This window comes from Crocodylus siamensis, chromosome 1 (genome assembly GCF_052110815.1).
Source record: "Crocodylus siamensis isolate JL-2025a chromosome 1, ASM5211081v1, whole genome shotgun sequence".
Classification (NCBI taxonomy): Eukaryota; Metazoa; Chordata; order Crocodylia; family Crocodylidae; genus Crocodylus; species Crocodylus siamensis.
In genome coordinates, this window is record NC_143395.1 from 368,350,095 (window position 1) to 368,371,705 (window position 21,611).

Here is a 21,611-nt window from a genome sequence, read left to right on the forward strand (position 1 = left end):
ATTTAATTGTAGAACCACTTATATTCCATCTGTATTTCTCAAACCCAATCTTTCCAGATGTCTCAGACCGGTTTTATAGGCACCAGACACATTAGGGAACAAAAGGCTTTCCAATATATACTCATATTATCAAACATAGTTGCTAACTCTCACCAATATCAAATGTGCATCACATGTTAAATCCACGTTCCAATATTGAATCCTTTTGTTAGCAGTTTGTGACTTTCATAACTCACTCTAATTCTTCAGAGGTCTCAGATATTGTCAGTTTCTAGGGTTTAATAATCAAAACTGTCAAACGCACAAATTATTTTCAAACAAAGTGATCTCTGAAGGGTTCCATGTAATTATTTTACACATGTTTTAATGAAAATGGCTTCACAATTATACATTTCCTTCCCTCATTGAGTCACTGATTCATACTGTTGTGGGGGAGTTTGTGCCTAGGAATCTGCTCTTGAACTGCTTTTCAACATGGTTTGGGGGAGGGTGGCAAAAGGATGTCCCCTTCTCGAACTCTGTCAGATAAGAGAGGAATCCAGGAATTGTACACATTGTACTTGGACCCAAGTCACGTTAGTCCTTTGAGTAACAGGTTCACGTATCCGGAAAGTTTCTTTCTTTGCCACTTCTTTCAGGCTTTTCCTTTCAGAACCATTTTAGAACTTTTTTTCAGTCCCAAGGGCTGTAGTCAACCATCCTACAGCTAATTATTTTACCTGCAACACCTCACTTTAGAAATGAAGTATTTACATCAGGGTTTCTTCTCTTTTTTGCTACATAAAAAAAAATTTACTCTCTCTTCTACAAGTGAATTTAAACTATATGAAATTAATTTAAATTATGTTTTATATGTAACATTTCCATGACCCCTTCATATACCCCCTGCCAGGCACACACAAAGAGTATATAATACTTAGATATCTGTATGCAGTCCGAAAGAGCCAAGATAAACCTCAAAGAAGGAAATGCTGAAGGATTCATAAATAAAGTATTGTTGGTTGTTTGCTAGAAAAGAGAAACTCCATGAACCTAATGCTGGAATATGATATAGGAACTGTTAAAGGACATAAAACAGATGGTAGGTATTTATGGGAATGGTATACAGGAGATTAAAATGTACTAAAATACCTATTAAAGAGCAAGATGGAAATGCTGTGTGCTTCACAATCTCCTATATGATGTTACTAAATAGTTCATTCAATTTCCTAACTTTTTCAGTATTAATTAGTATTAATATTCAATATTAATGCAGAGTTATGATACTATTACACTGGCATTGTCCTCAACTCATTGTAATTTCCACTTCTCTTTGTCCCAGCACTCCGAACCAATGAACCTTCGTATAATTGGTCATCTATGAACAGTAAACACCTAGTCTCATAGTTACAGATACGAGAAATGTGCCTAAATTGATACATGTCATTATCATTAATATTGAGTTTATTAAATAAGAGATAAGACAAATATGTTCCTTCCCCAAAAAGTTTACCATATTTAAGTGTTTTAAAAAATACACCTCATTTCTCTTGCCATTACGCTAAATAGTTTGCAAGTCAGAAGATGGAATGAAAGTGTTGCCATAATCCATGAGACTTTCTGGGGAAGTTTTTGGAAAGGACAAAATGGATATTCTTCTTAAAACTTTTTTCCCATCCTGGGTTCCAGACACCTTTTCTTATTTACAAACCAAAAGTTTTAATATGAGAGGCTCAAGCACACATTCATCAACAATTGAATCAGAGCCATAGACCAAGCTTTTTTGTGTTTAACCATATCTTTTGTAAACTGAACAGTCCATTTGCATGTGTCAGAAAGGGTTCAGCAAAGCACTATAAGCATGTGCTTTGTTTTGAGCATCTGAATAGTCTCACTGAAGCTAATGGGACTAGGACTGGCTGCTCAAATCTCAAGCATGTGCTTTGCTGGGTCAAGGTGTAACTAGAGAATGATCAGGCATAGAGTTGGAAATGTCACCTTGCTCAGGTTTTCTTTTCCCCCAACTTTCCAGTATTTTTTAATCTTATTACCTTAACATCAAACATGTGCAGACTGTGAAAAAACTTATACGTTCTCTCTCTCTCTTTTTTTTAAGTTTCTAACATATTAAAAATTCAAAACAAACTAATTTTGTTTTGACCTCTTGTGTTTTATCCCAGAAATTGGCCATCAGAAATTTTACAAATACAACCAAGAGAAGACATTGAGGTGGTTAAAGAAAAAGGTATTTCTGTTTTTATTTCAAAATGCCTTTAAGTGCAAAATCATTAAACATTTAGTAATGTGTCAGTATCGTTAGAATAGTGAAAAATGAGTAAATTGGAAGTCCTTATCCAGTTGAAGAAAGGCAGGTGCTGTATCAAAGTAGTTGCTTCAGAATGGGACAAGTACACAGTATGAAGTAGTAAAGAAATACAATATTTCTAGAGAAGTTGTATTTAATTGGGTGTAGACTGTATCTGGCTTCTGTACAGGTGCCTAAAGGTTGAGGAAAGGCTATAATCACTGTTCCAATGCTGTCCTTAATTTTATCTCTGCTATTGCCACCTGAAGTTCTGGGACAGGCAGGGCCATAACCTTTTCACCCTCCCCAGTGCCTTCCATCAGGTAAACCTAGCCAGGTAGTCAGGCAAAGCACACTTTGAACCCTGCTCCAGTTATGTATTCCCTGTGAGATCTCTAGTTGTTGGGGCACTGGAGTGATGCACCTGCTGAAAAATGGGCCTGTCCAAATCTTCTATGGCACACTGAAAAGAAATGGTATTGGTACAGTTTTGTGCTCTTGCAGTCTTCTGCACACAAAAGAACTAAGTCCCTAAAATGGAATAGATTGTTGTGTCGGCACATCAGGGAAACTGATTAGGTCTCAGTTGCTCACATGAAGTGAAGGAACCTTAAAAAATGTCATTACAATTTACACACCCAACCACAAAATCTGTACTCCAGCTCCTGTCATAATGATGGGCAAAGCAATGATGTTCTTTCCTGTTGAGAGAAATTATTTGTTTGGGTTGAGAGGAATTTTATGAGGCTGGCTTAAAAGGAAATTGTCCCTAGAAAAGAACATTATGGATCCACATCTCTATTTTTTGATTAACGCCTGAATATTTACGCTTTAACAGGTGCCTACAGCATTATAATGGGGCCTCCATTCTGTCTCTCTTTCATGTTGAGTCCAATAATGTCAGTGTCTGGTCTGACTCCGTTGAGTCTGTCCTTGTTCCTGACCCCATTCACATTCCGAAAGAACCTGCATGTTCCTTATTCTCCTAGCAGGTGCAAAAATCACCTGTAAAATCCTGGCTGCTCCATCTGTAAATTTCAGCTCATCCCAGTGGTGCTGCAAATCTGACTGCCACATTTCAAAGGCAGAAGGCTGGATATACTAGAGACTTAATTTTTTGAGATCATATGCTAGTCATTACAAACATATATTGGGTTTCATTGCAGTTCATAACTTGAGTGTTTTATGTGCTTTAAACAAAATTACAAGGGCTTTGTCACTGCATTAACACAAGTGTATGACAACACTGATGCAGACATTTCAATCTGTGGCTTCTTATAGGTCAACCAGACAGTGAAAGTACTTAAAGGCAGCAACATATGTGTTGGTAGAAGGGTGCAGTCAGCTACATTTATCAGCAGTAAACAAATCACAGATGCTGAAGGTAAGAGAAGAAAGTGTAGTTGTAATGAGCTATCTCTTCATGAAATAAGATGCCTGCGATTAGATGGTAAGTTAGATTTCAGAAATCTTTTAAAATGGTTTGCAGTCATCTTTTGAAGCATTTCTTGTAAACGTGTTCTTAGTCTGTCATCACTATAAGTGGGGCCACAACTGTTTTGAGTTCTGTAGTACTTGGAATAAAGTCCTGTATAAGCAGTAAGATGCATTGAAGGAAGTGTTTCTGGGTAACTTCTATTGAGATCTTAGAGAAAAATGCACTTGCTCAATTAAGCATTCACTTAAATGTTTTGCTGACCTGGTATCCCATTCCTGTGTGGTATTTATGTATACATAGGTGGATAAATAGTGTGGATAAGCACAGTTACAGTACATATGATTATATCATATCAAATATATTATTTGGTAATGTATGTAATATTTTATACGTTTATGTAATATGATATTGAATCTATATAAAACCACAATATACAGCAGTGCAGCTTCCACGGAAAGCTTGTGACACTTGTGTTTCTGTGTCATGCAGATGATTTTGAAAATCTCATCATATCAAGTAGTTTATTACTACCCAAGTCAGTGGGTAGAGGCCATTTAAAATTTTCCTTTTTAGCTTTTGGTCCTCTTTGTCTTAAGAAAGACGGCTCCTTGGACAGGTTGGAATCTGAAGTTGACTAACTGAGCCCTTCAAAAACAGGCTATAATGAAGAAAAGCTAAGGAAGCTTAAAGACCATAAATTCAAATTTGGAGCAAGTCAGAATAAATGATTCAGATTACTCAGAGGTCCAAAAGTCTGTATATAGTGTAACAAATAAGGTACTATTGTCAGACTCACTGCATTTTGACTGCTGATGAATTGGAAAACAAGTTGCCAGGTAATGATACCAAAGGAACAACAGAATTTGAGAGAGAGCTTGGACAGCTTTATTAGGCGATTGTAACACATAGTTTCAAAGAGGGAGATGGGATTGAGAAATATAAAAGTGCCTTTAACTTTAACTTCACAATAACTTTTTATCACTTAGGAAATTAATCTGTTTCGACTGTGGCAAGCTTTACAAAAATTTAACCATTACTTTCTGCACGTTTCAATAAACTGACCAAGCTCTTCCTTCTTTCTGCCTAAAAGAAAAAAGTAGCCTTTATCACAGCTTTACAATTAGAAAAAGCTTAGGTTTTGAAGGGGGGAAATATTGTGCCTTAAGAATAGGTCACATTTGCAAGCAGTGGGGTGACAGGTGCTGTGGTGTGGGGGGGAGGCAGTGGAGCATGTGAGGGGCTGACAGCTTTCTTCCAGCTGCTTGTTCCCCTCACCAAACTTTATTCTCCCTTGGCTGCCCCCTATACACAGCTGGCACCGCTGCTATGGGCCTGGGCTGGGGTTGTGCTCCAGGCTGCAGTTGGAACAAAACCTGCTGGTGCTAGAACAAGGGTATGTGGGGCTGGGGTGGGAGGGGTAGGAATGGCATAGGCAGGAGATGGGGGACTTGGGGGCCCAAAGCTTTAGATGGTGCAGAGGCAGTTGGGGCGAGGAGGGCAGGTAGCAGCTGTGGTTCTGGCCCTAACACGGAGCTACAGCAACTGCCTCCTTTCCCCGCCCCCAGCTTTCCCCTGCCACTCATGCTTGATTCCAAGACAAGGGGCTTTTTTCCTGATGTTAAAAGGCGGGAGGAGATGGAGCTCTTTCTGGAACTGAGTAAATATGGTAAGAGGTTAGCAGAACCTTACTCTATACTTATTTCAGAGTATTGCAGAAAGCTTTACCTCTATGTAAATTCAGCTGCTTGGTCAACAGTTACAATGAGGTAATAGCATCAGTAGGTGAACTGAATGAAGAATTTGCTTGTAGCATCTCAAAGTTTTATTAGCGTTGGGAGTCAAATTAGACTAGAGAAAAGAGGTGAGACTTGGATGATACTTGCTAGTAGGGAAACTAGTCTAGATGGCTCAAGTAATGTGGGAGAAGTCTGTTGGGGAAAGACAAAATAGGGAGGTGCTGTGACATTTGAGAAACAAAGAAAGTGGTCTCAGTAAATGAAGAACTAACGACAAATTAAAGCAAAGAAGTTTTAGGGTGGGAGGAGGAAGTCCTGGAAGCATAGGTGTGCTGTATCTTTAAATGGGGAAGCTAGTGAAGATTTCTAGAGGGTAGGGGTAATAAGGTCTCCTTTCTGGGTATGGATTGCAGGAATAGCTGACCTAACATCATAATTCAGCATCATAAATAGAAAAGCAAAATGGCAACAGCATTTCTGTTTAGGTATAATAAATGCTGGGGTGAAGTACAGTTTCAACGTGTTGGATTTGGACTGCTCCTTTATGGTTTTGGATCCTGATGTGGGTTTTGGAGCCTAGGAAATATTTGAGAAACAAATGTGCATTTTTCCTTTTTTTCTGTAAAGCATACAGAAAATTGGTGCCAATATTGCTGAAATGTACACTCTGGGGCCAGTTCATTAATATTTTCTGTTTTTAGACCAATTTTCTTTGTGCTGTTACGATTAAAAATGCATGTAACAGCTTGCAAGAAACTCTGTCTGACCTGGGAGAGAGAGGTCTCGCTATTTTAGGAGCTGGTTTACCATTCTCATTTATATTCTTCATTGCGTGTTTGCTTTCTGAGAACACTGAGTATATGCATTTTTGGGAGTTGACAGACTCTTTAGACAGGCGAGGGATGCCTAAGCTTGGTATTGCAGTAGATGACCTTCTGACATCTCTTCCAGTCCAGTTTTTCTCTGATTATGTACGTGCACATGCAGAATGTGCCAGGCTGTTTTACAGTTGTATCACAGGTGAGATACTGACGTGAGATCTGATCCTGTAATAACACATGCAAATACAGTTGCTCACAAGCAAGCCCACTTACATCAAGTAACCAGCTTGCATAAGTATTTATAGGATCTGGACCTCAGTTTGCAAGTACTTGTGGGAAACGTGACAGAGAAAGATGTTTTAGGACTTTGTGTTACAAAAGGTTTGATTTCCAGAAAAACATTTATACCAGGAGTGGTCTGTTCTGAAAGCAGCTTCTAGTAGTTCATATTTCCACAGATAATTATCCTGTCTTGCCAATGATGTTTAGATAGGCCTTGACATTTTCCATAAAATACTGACATTAAGAACAAGACTTTGAAATAGACTCATTGTCTCATCTAATTGTTTTCAGTTGAAGCCAGAAATACATTTTAGTACTGAAACCTTTGCCAAATAATTGTAGGATCCAGATGCTTTAAAATTAATGATTACATGTTCTGTTGAGTCAGCCTTTTACTTTTGCAGGTTTTTTTAAAATTAATTTTGTAGCAAAAAAATATGTGATATTTAGTATTCTCAAAAAGCAAACAGGTTTTGCAGAGTACGTACCACGAAGAATAATGTGCCAGCAAAGCAAACAGACTAATTCCTTTTACAAACTGTTCAACACAAAAAAAAATCATCATTGATCTATTAGTAGTCTTTTAGCATGAGCCCATCCTTGTGGGTTCTGCGTAGATAGAAGGAAATGGTTTGAATGATGGACACATAGGCATGTAATATGGATGTTCTTTTACCTTTCCCCCTTACTCTCTCCGCTTCTTCTCCCAGAGGATTATCTACGCTATGCCTATGGGTTAATATCAGAATATATTCCTGAAGATCTGAGTGTGGAGTTGTCAAAATATTTACAGTAAGTATTTTTTAAACGTTTTTTCTAGGGTATTTTGCAGTAAATTAAGTGATGTAGTCTTAACCACGAGATCACAGTAAAATAAATAGATTTTACTTATCTAGCAACAGCAAAAAATAATAAATGTGAATACATGCAAGTTTTCTTTTTCAAGAGAGCAGACTGCATTCTATTCCTGGTTGGTATTGTTCTGATGGTGGAAAACAGCAATAATAATAATAATAATAATAATAATGCCAGGTGACTCTTGCATGGAACTTTTAGTGTAGTTCTCAAAGCATTTTGCAAAAGAGATCAGTATCATTGTCCCTAGTGTAAAGATATAGAGAGAAGTGAAGTAACTTATCCAAAATTCATTCAGCTTTCTAGTGGCAGAGTGAGGAATGGAACTGAGATCTCCCATGGCACAGTCCTAGGTGCTCTCTTCTCCCCACCCCCCTTTTTCTAGAACACAATTTCAAATTAACCTATTTTGCTTCATATTTAAATTGAAAAGCTAGAGCTGGACTAGGAACCTTATCCTGTGGCTCACTCTAAGTAGAGGGTGATTGGAGTCTTTCTGGGACTCTGCATACAAAGAGTATTCTGCCTTTGTGCAATGAACTGTGGTAGCAAGGCCTAAGAGTACAATACCAGTTTACATGTCAGAGGGTTAGAGCTTGAAATAGGTTCTTGCAGTTCAGACCCTGGATTTTCAAAAGGGATGAGACACCTGAGGTTATGAGGGCATTTTCTCAGGACTTTTTGAAATTCACTTTTTGGCAAACTTGGCCAAAACCTTTAATAGGTCATAAATATACTATACAAATACTATACTATAAATATAAAGTTAAATATTTTGAGGGTAACAGATGGGATTAGTATTGATGCACTGTTGTTGAGAAAGGAATGATGTTTTAAGTTAACATATTCAAAACTTGTACTCAGTTATTTTGTTTGGTTTCTGTGTGAAAACTTTTAACTCAGACTCTTTCATTCCCCAGGCTTCCAGAACTTGCAAGTTCCTCAGCAGAGCCCCCATTGAAGGTAGGAGGATAGTAAAGGGAGGAAATTTAGCCACCATACCAAGAAAACCTTCTTGGAGAGATCTGTACCACTGTGGGCTTTTTTCTCATCAGTTCAATTAAAATTAGGCTTGGCAGAGCATTAGAAACTGTATTGTAAAACAACAAAATGGCACAATTGTAGAGCTGGTCAGAAGTACTGGGAAATTACAAGTGTGAAGTATTTTTCTAGTTTTAGTAATCATAACTTCAGTCATCTTCACAATCTAGTAAAAAATGGAAGTACTGAAGTTTTTAACTGCAGTGTTTCCCATTTTAGGCAAGGAAACAAATCAATGTGGGTTGATCAGATTGTATGGTCTCATTCATCTTTTTCATAAAGTGGACACTGAAAAGGGACCTCTCTGGTCATAGGGTGCAGTCCTTGGCAGTCATGGTCCCCATGCCATATAATCCTTCTCTTAAATTTATCAAGGCTTCATCTTGAAATGCTAAACTGTTTGTCATAGGTTCATAGATATAGGATTGGAGGGGACCTGAGCAGATCATCAAGTCTGACCCCCTGCCCTGGGCAGGAATGAATACTGGGCTCATATGACCCCTGGTAAGGTTAAGTTCATATGACCCCAGCTAGGTAGTTATCAAGCCTCCTTTTAAAGACCTCTAAGGTAGGAGCCAGCACCATTTCCCTTGGAAGCTGGTTCCGGATCCTGACTACCCTGACTGTGAAGTAGAGCCTCCTGATGTGTAGCCTGAACCTACTCTCAATCAACTTATGGCTGTTATTCCTTGTTACTCCAGGAGGCGCTCCGGGGAACAGGGTCTCACCCATTCCCCTCTGGTCCCCCCATGGTAAGTTTACAGACGGCCACTAGATCCCCTCTCAGCCATCTCTTGTGAAGGCTGAACAGGTTCAGGTTCCATAGCCTCTCCTCATAGGGCCTGCCCTGCTGCCTCCTGATCATGTGAGTGGCCCTCCTCTGGACACTCTTGATGCTGGACACATCCCTCCTGAAGTGTGGCGCCCAGAACTAGATGCAGTACTCCAACTGTGGCCTGACTAGTGTCGCACAGAGGGGCAGGATCCCCTCCTTGGACCTGCTCTTGATGCATCTCTGGATGCATGACAAGGTGCTGTACCCTGCACTTGTCAGTATTGAATCCCATTCTATTCTCATCTGCCCACCCCTGTAACCTGTCCAGGTCCAGTTGTATCCTGTCCATCCCTTCTAGTGTGCCCACCTTGCCCCAAATCTTGGTGTCATCAGCAAATTTGAACAGGGTGCTTTTCACCCCCTCGTCCAAGTCGCTAATAAAGAATTTGAACAGTATGGGCCCGAGGACCGAGTCCTGGGGGACTCCACTGCCTACCTCCCTCCAAGCTGAATATGGCCCATCCACCACCACTCCCTGCATGCAGCTCTCTAGCCAATTTGTGATCCATCTGATTGTGTAGGCATCAGTGCCATAGTCACCTAGCTTTTTAATGAGAATGGGGTGGGAGACAGTGTCAAAGACCTTCCTGAAGTCCAGAAAGACTACTTCCACCATGACATCTGCATCCAGTGATTTTGTGACCTGATTGTAGAAGGCTGTCAGGTTGGTCTGACAGGACCCACCCTTAATGAACCCATGCTGATTGCCCTTGAGCATCCTCCTCCCTGCTGGTCCCTCACAGATGTGCTCCTAGATAATTTTCTCAAAGTGCTTCCCCAGGGCTGAAGTAAGACTAATGGGCCTATAGTTACCTGGGTCCTCACTCCTCCCTTTTTTGGGGACCACACTGGCCTTCTTCCAGTCTTCTGGCACCTGGCCAGAGCACCACACGTGCTCATAAAGCCATGCCAGGGCTCCTCAATAACCCCTGCCAATTCCCTCAGCACCTTAGGGTGGAGAGTGTCTGCACCTGCTGAGTTGAACACATCCAGCCCCTCCAGAAGATCCCTAACTCGGTCCTCACTGTCTCTGCTACTTTTGTTGGAAGGTTGTTTCAAAACTGCACTCCTTGGCTCATTAGAAACCTTCATATTTCTTGCTTAATTTTCTTCATAACCAGTGTCTAACCATCTCTTCTTATGCTAGAACTATGCTTTGGCTTAAAAACGTTACTCTCACCCTGGTAAAGTTTAAAAAAAAACAAAAACGTTCTCTCAACCTTTACTTTGCTAGGTAAAAAGGATCATGGTCTTTTAGTCTCCTGCGAGATAGGATCGTCATTTTTCTGCACATCCTCGTAACCCATCTTGGCATCTCTTCCATTCATTTTCATCTGTCTTTGAATAGATGAACAGCTTTGTACACCCCTAATCCAGATGAGGTTCTCACCAGTACCTCGTTCAGTGGCAATAATTCTTCCTTGTGTTCATTAGAAATAATTTTCCCGGTACCTCCTTTGACTTTTTCACAGTTGCATCACTTTGATAATTCAGTCATTCTGCAGTTGACTAGAATATTTGAGGTTGTTATACTTTTGTTATTTCCAACTTCTAAACTCTTGTTCTTGTATTCTGTAAGTGCATAACCTTACCCATTCACACTGCTAAAGTTTATCTCATTCTCATTAATCTAGACCTCAAAGTGGCCCATTTGTTCTAGTACAGTGTTTGATTTCTGCACTGTATTGCCAGTGCCTTCCAATTTTGTGTCATTGCCAAATTTCAGTAGCACATCCTCATTTTTTCAGTTGAGATTATTAACAATAATACTTTACAGAGCTATACTACTAACAGACCTTCAGCTTACTCTAATGCCTCTTTCTGCAGAACTTGTCATTTACCCTTTAACTAGTAGTTCCTTACTCACCATACAGTTCTTCTACTAATCTCCATCTAAACTAGTAATTTCTCATGTAGCACTGTATCAAAGGCCTTTCTAAAGTCCAGATATGTTAGATCTACTACATTTCCCTTGTCCATGAAATCTATTTATCTTTTTCAAGAAATATTACTGAATAAGTCTGGTATAATCCACCTTTGCTTAACCTGTGTTGGTTTGTGTTGGCCCAGACTGTGACCACTAAACCCGGTCACGACATGGCGTCACGAACAGGATCCAGGGGAGGCGAGATGGAGTCAGAGCTGATCCGCCACTGCCCATGGCACAGTGGGGAGCATTCCATGACCAACTTGGACGATCTGTGGGCACACATCGCCTACCACCAAGCCGCCGGCCCGACCCCGGCCACAGTAGCCGGGTGCATTTCCCTCCAAGAGGAAAATGCCGGCGGGAAGGAGTGGGCCATCCAATTAGCCCCAAGCTCCTTCAGGTGTGTGATGAGCCATCCTACCGTCATTTACCACCCCTGGGAAGAGATCGGTTCCCTATCCTTTAGCCGCGTGAAGTCCGTGGGCGCGGCGAACCCCAGCCCCGCCCAACAGTTTAGCCGATGCATCTGGCATGTACGGGAGGAAGGCGAGAGTACCCCTCCGGACAAGTTCAACTGTCCAAGCCTCCCGCAGGGGTCTAGGGGGCACGAATTGCTGACGCAGCTCCACGAGAGCTTGGAGTCTGACGGGTGGACTGCCACAAAGTGGTTCGGCCCAAAATGGGACAAGGGAAAAATGATTAATGTCTTGTTCCACGCCTTTACCAGCCTGTTACGAAAGAATGCAAACTTAGAAATTCAGTTAAAAACTGTTAGCCAAGCCGCGGTACAAAACTCAGCAGTGCCACTGCCCCAAGATGGCGCTGGCAAAAAGGAGAAGCTGAGCGAATTGGAAATCCCCGAGAAGAAAACCGCGCCACCTCCTGCCTGGAGCCCACCTTCTCCTACAGCGCCACCCACACCATCACCACCACCGTATGCACAGCCACGCCCAGAAGGGACGGAAGTCACGGAGGTCTACAAAACCGAAAGTGATACAGAGAAGTCCGTAGAGCGGGACATTCCTTCAGCTTCACCAGGCGCTCCACCACCACTGTATCCTGATCTCGCAACAGCATTGCCTATCACAGTGCGCAAATGTGTGACGGGCCAAGGGACACAAATTACCATTACCTCGTGCACGCGCACCTGGGCCGAGATGAGGGACCTAAAGAGAGAGACCGGCATTAAACCTGAGGAGACTCCAATTGTCTGGCTCAGGCGCCTAGTCGCGGAGGCGGGAAGCGAAACAGTCGACCAAGATGAAGCGATGCAACTAGTTCATAACACCGCTTGGAGCAGGGGGAAGGTAGTTGACCCCGTTCCAGTTCTCGCCAACACCAACTGGCCCATACCGCTTCCAGCCTTAGTGGTCGAAGCCCTGGGACGCAAGGTGCACGTCTGGTACGGAAGTGCCCCAGGCCACCCAGATGCAGGCTCCCTACGCTGGCTGGAATCCGGGTCAACAGGCTTTAAACCTCACACCTGCTCAAGCAGGAAGGCCCTGGCCTTACCGTTTCGCCACAAACCTGGGAAACGTACCCTGCCTGCTCGAAGCAGTGGAAGCCGCTACTGAAGTCTATGGGGGACCCCAAAGCCTAACAGCCCGACTATTACTAAGCCCTGTCAGTCAACGGCCCTGTAGCACATATACTGGGCCAGATGGGCCGACTCCAGGGGTGCACCTTTGACTTGCGAGCCTGGGTCGGCACGACCAGCTTGGCACGAGGAGGGGGATTTATAACCAGACAGGTGGGTGATAACGGTGAGCAGGAGTCAGAGGATTTAAACACAGCGTATGGTTACACAAAAGGTTTATTTTACTTACGCTACTGATGTGCTGCAGCGTAGGCAGAGGAGTTGATTTATTGAGTTACAGCATGAAGATATCATGTTACCCAGCATTTACAGGGTGCGTAAGAGAGTTGCTTGTTACAGATTCCGAGCAATTCACATAAGCCGTTGCAGTCTGCAGATTACCGAGGGCTCTTGATAAGAAAGATAACAAGAGAGATAGACGGGGATATGCCAGAAAGATGCGTAGGCGGAGAGATAATATTAATGCACAATCTGTTCTTCTTGAGTGTATACACAGTTCTCTGCTTTGGGCAGAAGTTCTTTCAAAGTTATACTTGGGAAAAGTGACCAATTACTATATGCCAGGCCTGAATAATTAACGAGTTGGCACTTGTGCTCTCTTTGTTTGCTCAGGTTTCAGAAAAAAGGGGGGTTATTTTTACTTGGGTGGTACTGGTCCTGTTTGGTCACAGGATGGCGCGCATAGTATATTTAATTTTACAACTTCATTAAATTAGTTTAATTTTTATCTGGTCACCATGGGTACAGATATCTCTTGTGCTGAGTTGTCAAGGTCAGTTTCTTTCTCTTGTATGGGAGTTCAAGTAATTTGAAATGAGGCACAGACAGGGGTGTGTATATACAGTACTGTTACAAACTAAAAATAATAGCGTGAAACTACAGTTACAGAGTTTGTTGTGTTAGCCTCTGACCTTTTGCCATCTGACCTTTTGCCATCGGCATCTGAAATCAAAGACTTTGATCTTTGACAAAGACGGAGTCCTTAACATGTGCATTGGAGGAAATATGTTTCGGTGGAATGTTTGCCCAAAAGGGTACTGCAATGCTCCTGCCCTGGCCATCAGTGCCATGAACCACAGTCTCCAGAAATTTTGTATGGAAAACCCAGCGAGTGAACGGGTAAAAATTTGGAGTTATATAGATGACCTAGCCATCATGGGCCGCGATACGACGGTGGTACGAGATGTAACAAAAGACCTAGTACAGCACCTTACCAAAGACAGCTGGACGGTTAACCCGGCAAAACCTCGCCTCAAGCCCACCAACAGCATCACCTTCCTAGGCAGGACTTTTGACAAAGCTACCGGCTATGGCACCATACACGAAAAAGTGGATACTGTGTGGGAAGAAACCCCACCAAAAATGAAAGCCGAGTTCCAATCCCTTCTCGGATGCCTAGGCTGGCTCCGCTACCACATTGAGCCAAAATACTTGCCTGTACTCGGACAAGTACAACAGCAAATCCAAAACAAAACCCGCCAGAAAGCTCCATGGACCCCACGAGATACCAAAGCCCTCCAAGAACTGTTAACGGCGGTAAGAAACACTCTTCTACATGCCATCGACCCAACAACCCCACTGACTATCGCAGTTGGGTACACTGAAGAGCACCTGTTCGCAGTGGCATGCAAGACACAGGGAGAGCTAGTCTACAACCGCTCACCGCACCATACAGACTGCTCAGCACCGCTACGGTACGGTAGGAAAAGTCCTACTAGCCACACAGCTGGCTGAACCATTGGCAGCTGGAAGGGGAAAACTCCAAGCCATAGGCACAACCCTGCTACCGCGTCTACTCCATGACCAACCGGACCCCAACTTCCAGGGAGAACCAGCGACATGGAGTGCATTAGTTCTCAACCACCTGTACCACTGCACAGTTGGCAACATGAGAATCTTGCTCCAACTGAACCCCCACCAACAACACCCATCCTATACGGTACCACTGCGCCTGCATGGATGGCATCATATGGCTCAACAAAAACCGACAACGTCTACGGAGTATATTGCCAGCCCTGCAAATACGTAAGAATGGAATACGCTGACCCCCAGTGCTTCAGTCCAACGATGCAAACTTATTGGATTCGCCATCATGGTGAAACACTGCCGAGACAGCCATAGAAACTCCCTACCGGTTCCAGTGATGGCAGTGGACTCCCACTTTATATGTAAAGTGGCAACAGGAACAGCCAGCCCCACCGAGTACAGAGACCTATGGGAAGAAATTTGGGAAATGCTCTCCATCTTTACAGTGCTGCCACTCATAAAACACACAAGGTCCCATGTCACTTCAACTGACCCAGTCCATGAAATAATTGACAAGTACTTGCAAGACCTGCTCCGCGCTGATTCTGTCTTTACCGCCAAAGCAACTGACGCCGACGTAAGAGCAGACCCTTTCCTAACATGGCTCCACAAACATTGGGGCCTACCCCGGTCCCCATGCCTGTCACTACCATTGGCGCCAGGAAGTGAAGGAAAAATCGACTTACGGTAGTCTCATAGACTGGGAGCGAATTGCACAAGCATGCGAGGCCTGCGTAAAAGAGAAATGTCACTCTCAACTAGTCACAGGGGAGCATTAGACCTGCTTGCCTTCGCCCTGGGAAAACATGGCAAGTCGACCTGTTAGGTCCCCTCCCCAGAGCAAAACCCCTGAATAAAGGGCTGGTAATCATAGACCTTGGCACCCGCTACTTCACAAGCCGGCCACTTGTGAATGTCTCTCCGCCACCGTCATCTCCCGGCGTACCCTACCCTTGCATGCTCAAGTTCGACCTGACTAGCGATTCGTCCGCCTAATAGCTATCGACTGGTTTTGCAGCTGTCGTTTGTAACCAGGTCCGAGCTGCGCTACACTACTGTCTGGTAGCGTAAGTAAATAAACTCCTTTTTCCACAACTGTACGAGTATTAGCCGCCTGACTCTCTGCCGCTAGCCCCCACCTGCTCGATTGTGTTGGCCCAGACTGTGACCACTAAACCCGGTCGCGACACCATTTATCTCAGCGTCTTTTAATTATTCTTTGCTTCAGAATTTTGTGTGCTATTGAGGTTAGACTGGTGTGCTTCTTGTTGCCCAGAGCATTTTTCCCATGCATGTCTTAAATAGAGATGCTAGGTTTTCCAGTTGTGGTGCCATCCCCAATTTGATAATTCATTAAAAATCTTTGCACCTGCAGTGTCACGTATCACCACTGTTTGGATTCTGGGATCTGAGATTTGCAACCTCTTCCCTGTATGTACTTGCAGACATGCACACACATGCAGAATCAGTCTGAGCACATTACATTTTTTGAGCTTTGTTTTCACATCAGAGTTCCTTATCCACACTATTCTTCCTTTTAGTTCTAGCCTTTGCCTCAGTTCTCAGTAAGATGATGTTGAACACAGGTGTAAGGAATGCAGTTAATGTTTGATCTGTACCTAAGCTTAGTCCTATCCTTGGTGCATAGAGGCTCTATTCCATATATTCTTCTTTTTTTTTTTTTTTTTTATGGCTGAAAAGTTTTTCTGGGTTTGTTTTAATTTCCTCTGCAGCATTTCACTTGGTGTGACTTTTGGCAGTTATTCCTTTATCCCTACATTCTCTTTGCTGATCAGGATTTTTTTTCTTTTCCCCATCTCTTGTAAACTCTTATAGCTCCTCATGTCCTTTTTCAGATGGTTATTCATGTAGTTAGGTCTGAGGCCTTCCACACAAGATTTTTCTCCCCTGGTTTGTTAGGGTAAGTGCCAGATCATGTTTGTACCTTTGAATTAGGGAATTTCAAAGTTCCTCCACAAGCACATCCTTGAATTCTTCAGCCCCCTTGATTTTGCTGACTTGTTCTATCAATTTCTCAAAGTGTGTGTATTTGAGAATAGAAATCTTATTTACAGATGCATCTTGTTTATCCTTCTATTTAAACTGAATCCACCCATGATTGCATGTTCCATGGTTATTTTCCACAACCAGCTTTTGTATAGTATCTTCACTAGTGCCCAAAACTAAGTATAACATTAACCCTTGTTCATTCGCTGATTCTTTAAGTGAAGAATTCCGTCAGCTTTCACATCCAGGAATAAGTGAACAATACTGTCGTTAGTGGCATTTGATCTCTGATCCATATCTATGGACCAGACCTAACAAAAGTTACTTCCATATGGTTGAGCTTTGAAACAGTGGGGCCAGAACTTGGTCTTTTGATTTTTGGGAAGATTTATCTGTCTTCATGTATTGTAAGAAATATTAAACATACATCCTGAGCCAACTGACATACGTTAGGTATAAAAGCATGTTAACTATATTGACCTAAAAGTGATGTGGATTCCATATTGTGTATGAATAACTTTCATACCATTGGGATAGCATGAATGTGTTTTTAAAAAAGTAGAGAAAAGTTGTAAAATATTTTTGTTAGAACAGTTTGGTTGCAACAAAAGCAGTTCTTATAATTCTTTTGAACAGTTGATTTATAAAATAACACCAATGACTCTGTTGATTTCTACAGAACCACTGTTGGCATACATCTTGAGTTATGTGCTTAAATGTTTTCCAGGTTCAGGGCCTAAAATGGCAATTTATTGTGCATCTCTTCACTGATTCAGAGGACTGACACACAAAATTAGAGAAATATGACTTGCTTGAAACTTTCCTTAAATCTAGTAATCAGCTGTTTCTCTAAGTCCACAGTGAACGTAACAAAAAATAATGGGCTGAAATTACAAGAATAAAAATTTAGGAAAAGCTCTTTTACTATGAGGATAGTTTAAGTACTGGAACAGATTACCTGGAGAGGTTATGGAATCTCCCTCATTGGAAATTAAGTGCAGATTAGACAAGTGATTGGCTGGAATGGTTTAGACTGAGATGTTCTTGCCTTGACCAGGGAATGGACTCTTAAGGTGCCTTTTAGCCATATTTTTTCTATGATTGTTTTGTTTAGCTATTAAAAAATATTTCTCTTAATGAAAGCAGGGCATATTTAAGGAAGAAATATGAGTTAATATAGATCCAAGTAATTAATACAAATCCAATATGTACCTCTTACACTAGTACACAATAGTTGAATGTTAAAAAATAATTTTAAATAAATTTCTGAAGGGAGCAGAAACCTCTCAGATACAAAAATCCTCTATCTGGGGGAGATTACAGAGGAAATCTGTATTTAATGTTTTAGTGAAAGCTATTTCTTTAACTAATTGTAACCACCAGTGTTGAATTGTACCCACTATACCTTTCAGGTTCTTAGAGTAGTAACTGGTCCTTTACAGTACACGGCCATACAGAACACTTGACCTCTTAAAGCTTGAACTCATACATTTTGCTGAACATTTTGCTGAACAGTAAAAGCTTGTTCATAAGATTCTAAAATATAAAAATTATTGTTTATTATTAGGCTGTCATGTCAAAATGTAATAGCTGTGCAACTGTGCATTTATAAAACTACCTCCCTAAGACCTCAATCCAAATCCTCTTGAAGTCAAAAGGAAGCCTGCTGTTGAATCTGGTACTAAGAGCTTGAGAAATCTAAGCTGCAGGCCTGGCTTCTGTGCCAGAGTGAGAGAGATCACAAGTGCTTTAAGAAGAGAGAGTAAAATAGGAGTTTTAAATGGTATGATATCTTTCAGTTTACTTGCAAAGTCATTTGCTTTAGTACAAAAACTGGAAAAGCCACAGCTCGGGTTTCACAGGATATTAAGGCCATGGTACTAACATCAGATGTAGAAGAATAAAAAACTAATGTACTCATCACAATCTGTGAAATACTGTATATGCTTTTTTTCTTTAGCAATCTTATCAGAGAATTTTCACATTTAAACCAAATGCAAACATCTTAAGGAAAGAAACCTGCATTCTTAAGGCTCGATCATCCGAGGCCCTTGTCACCCTTCACTTCTTTTGACTTCACTCATAGTTAAAGCTGAATTGATGTTTAATTAAAATGACAAAGCATTAAACACAACCACAGCAACCAATGGCTCTTACCAGATTGTGGAAACTAATGATCCCAAGAGAGGTTGCATACAACAAACAGATTTAGATTATATTCTGTTTACATGCTTGCAGCAACGGTGTTCTGTGGTGCTTTCCAGCCCCATAAAGACCCATATTTTAATCCTCTACTCCCTGATTAGTAGAGGGACACAACAACAACAGTCCATAAAGATGCTCCAAATTGTTTTTGCATTAAATACTAAAGTGAAATAATGGAAGTTCAGAGGTATACTAAAGCAATTCAATAAATCAGTCTTGGGTGGATGAAGAAGAAAATATTTACTACCAAATCCAACAACCTTTTCTGGATTTCAGAAATATGTTTTTAATACTCATGCATTCTGAGAGGAGATTAATATAAAGAGATATACTACTGCATAATGGTTGCACAGGCCATTTTACACCCCCAAAGCCCTTTTCAGTTTTAAGTTTCAGTGTATGAACATCATATGAATGGCTGACAGAACAACTTCATCACTCTGACATTGCAGAAAAAGAAATTGTCAGATGTACCCGTGGAGGCAGATGAAGATTATACCAAGTTTAACAGTAATGATATGAAGAACAAAAAGGTAGGTACACTCTGTATATATGTGTTTTGTTGAAACATACAGTAACACCAGAGAGTTGCAGAGGATGCCCCTTCTTTTTGTAGAATACCTCTTTGTTTTAAAAGTGAATACAGAATGGAGGATTTCAGAAAGTATTTTTTGTATGTTCTGAGCAAAAAAACTTCAAAAACAGTGTACTATGTGGTGGATAGATACACCTTAATCCTGCCAGGTCTTCTTCCAAACCCAGTGGGTACATCTACATGTTCATTAATGTGCCATAATTACAACACATAAAGTTTAGTACCTGTAATTTCATGTACTACCTTAATGTGTTGTAATCTGCGCTACTGCGCATTAGCTGTAGTGCCTGCTTTTTTGGTGATGCTAATGGACAGTAGACTAGTTCTATTGCACAGTAGCACAGGTTTTTGCTGCCACACTAATAAGCAGTAGAATTAGTCTGCTGTGCTCAAAGCATCTCATGTAGACATGCCCAGTGTGTGTTGTTTTTATGTAGTTGATATGAATAAAACTGGGAAAAAATGTTGGAAATCAAAAGCCTTATAAAGTCCTTACCATTTATTTTCATGAAGGATCCCTAGGTGCTTCTCCTTAGAGGTATGGGAGGGATGTTGATTTTAGAATCCTGGAAAAATAGCATAAGCAATACTAGTCTGTTTCCTTGAACTCCCCCATCATTTTTAATTTAACCTGATAATTGCCTAGTCTTAAGATGCTTTGTAATGTTGTACTTAAATAACTGCTGTGCTCCCATCCAGAGGCAGATGGATTTTAGCCATGGACCCTAGATATCTTCCTACTTCACAAATGTGTTGTCAGGCTTAGCTAAAGTTTGTAAAACACTTTGAGGTGCATGGATCAGAGGTCCTTCAGCAGTATAAAAATTTCTTATCAGGCAGAGTATCAGGACAAGAAAGCAGCGGCAAAGAAGGCAACAGTAACTTGAATTCCCAGAGATGTTCTAATAGGCCTTATGCATGTGTGGGTTGGCCACTTGACTTAAATAAAGTAAATCGACACCATGCTACCTCATGTGCCAGTTTTACTGTGAGTTTTGAGTTTAGTCCAAAGCTCAGTCCAGTAGAATCTACTGCTGTATCATTCTGAAGGGTGCACTCGTTGTGCACTCTTGAAGCCTTATTGTGCCTGCTGTGAAAAAGGAGTATTTGTAGCCAAGCAGTAGAGCCACTCCATGCTGCTCTGTGACCCTAAGACGCTTGATGTCCATAGTTGTTTTACACTCCTACTCTACAAGGACTGGAGGCTAGTGGATTCTTTTGAGTGACCTATCTGCTTCCCACAGTCCTTTGGCACTTCTCTTTGTTCCCAAGCCCTCTTGTGTCTGCAACACTCAGTAACCTCAAAAGAAAGGACAGGATTTCTTCTGAATGTATGGTGTTTATGAAATATTTGGAATCTTAATTTGTTTTTCTCCCCTACTTACAACATGCAGGTAGCTTTTGAACTTGGCATACATGTACAAAATAAATAAAAGAAAGTTGATTCACTTTACCATTAGACATGTTTTAATTCTGAAATAATGAAGTACATTGAGAGAATCTGGGAAAGAAGAATTGATTCTTGAATTCTGTACTGTGTACTGATCTTCTAAAATATTTTGGCACTGCTTTTGTTTGCATTGTGTGAAATGCAGATAATCTTACTGTGCTGCATATCTCTGTCTTTAATGTTAAAAGTGATCCTGAGTAATAAAATGGGGAAGTCCAACATTATGAGAAGTAAGGAAAGGTCAGTGTAAAGATGTCTTAATAGGGAAAACAGCTAGAGATTTCAAAGTTATGTTTTAAAATGTAGGAAAGGAAAAAAGTCAGCTGTATAAAATGTGCCTCATAAAATGTGGTTTAGGTGTAAAAGTCTTCAGGAAGCTGTCTCAGTGGCCTTAGAATGCTTAGCAAATTTTGGTTGCTGCCTTTGGTGTTTAGTGTTCTTTCCTCTCCTTCCCTTTATTTCACTGTACTAAAAAGAGTTTGATAGTAAATCAGTGTGAATTATTCATCATCTGTAATGCAAGGCTGTAATTCAGCCTGCTGACAACATAATCATGAGATTGAGTCGCAGGGTACAGTATGCATCTGTTATAGTGCGTGCATTATTCCTGTTAATGTACACTCAGGGATTAGTCCAAAGTAAATGGTTGAGTTAGGATATCTCATTCTCCAGAGTGGAGATACATTTTGCCTCCTTGCCCTTGTAACAAATTCTGTTGGTTTCTTTTTT

The 21,611-nt window shown here is 41.3% G+C and overlaps 2 protein-coding genes across 4 annotated transcripts in view; both read left to right on the forward strand.

Annotated features, from left to right (window-relative positions):
- RNASEH2B (ribonuclease H2 subunit B) overlaps positions 1 to 21,611 on the forward strand; it is a 58,506-nt gene that overhangs the window by 24,400 nt on the left and 12,495 nt on the right. For 2 of the 3 annotated variants that reach the window (XM_090026650.1, XM_090026658.1), the window contains exons 6-9: positions 2,160 to 2,224; positions 3,566 to 3,668; positions 7,272 to 7,353; positions 8,337 to 8,379. In XM_090026650.1, coding sequence (XP_089882776.1) covers positions 2,160 to 2,224; positions 3,566 to 3,668; positions 7,272 to 7,353; positions 8,337 to 8,379 — 293 coding nt within the window. Of the gene's footprint in view, positions 1 to 2,159; positions 2,225 to 3,565; positions 3,669 to 7,271; positions 7,354 to 8,336; positions 8,380 to 19,289; positions 19,371 to 21,611 lie in introns of all 3 variants that reach the window. The other variant, XM_090026639.1, reaches the window with a different exon arrangement.
- Positions 8,390 to 19,370, forward strand: LOC149875034 (uncharacterized). The gene has a single exon (XM_090026614.1). The coding sequence runs from the start codon at positions 11,390 to 11,392 to the stop codon at positions 12,794 to 12,796; it is 1,407 nt and encodes a 468-aa protein (XP_089882740.1). The 5' UTR covers positions 8,390 to 11,389; the 3' UTR covers positions 12,797 to 19,370.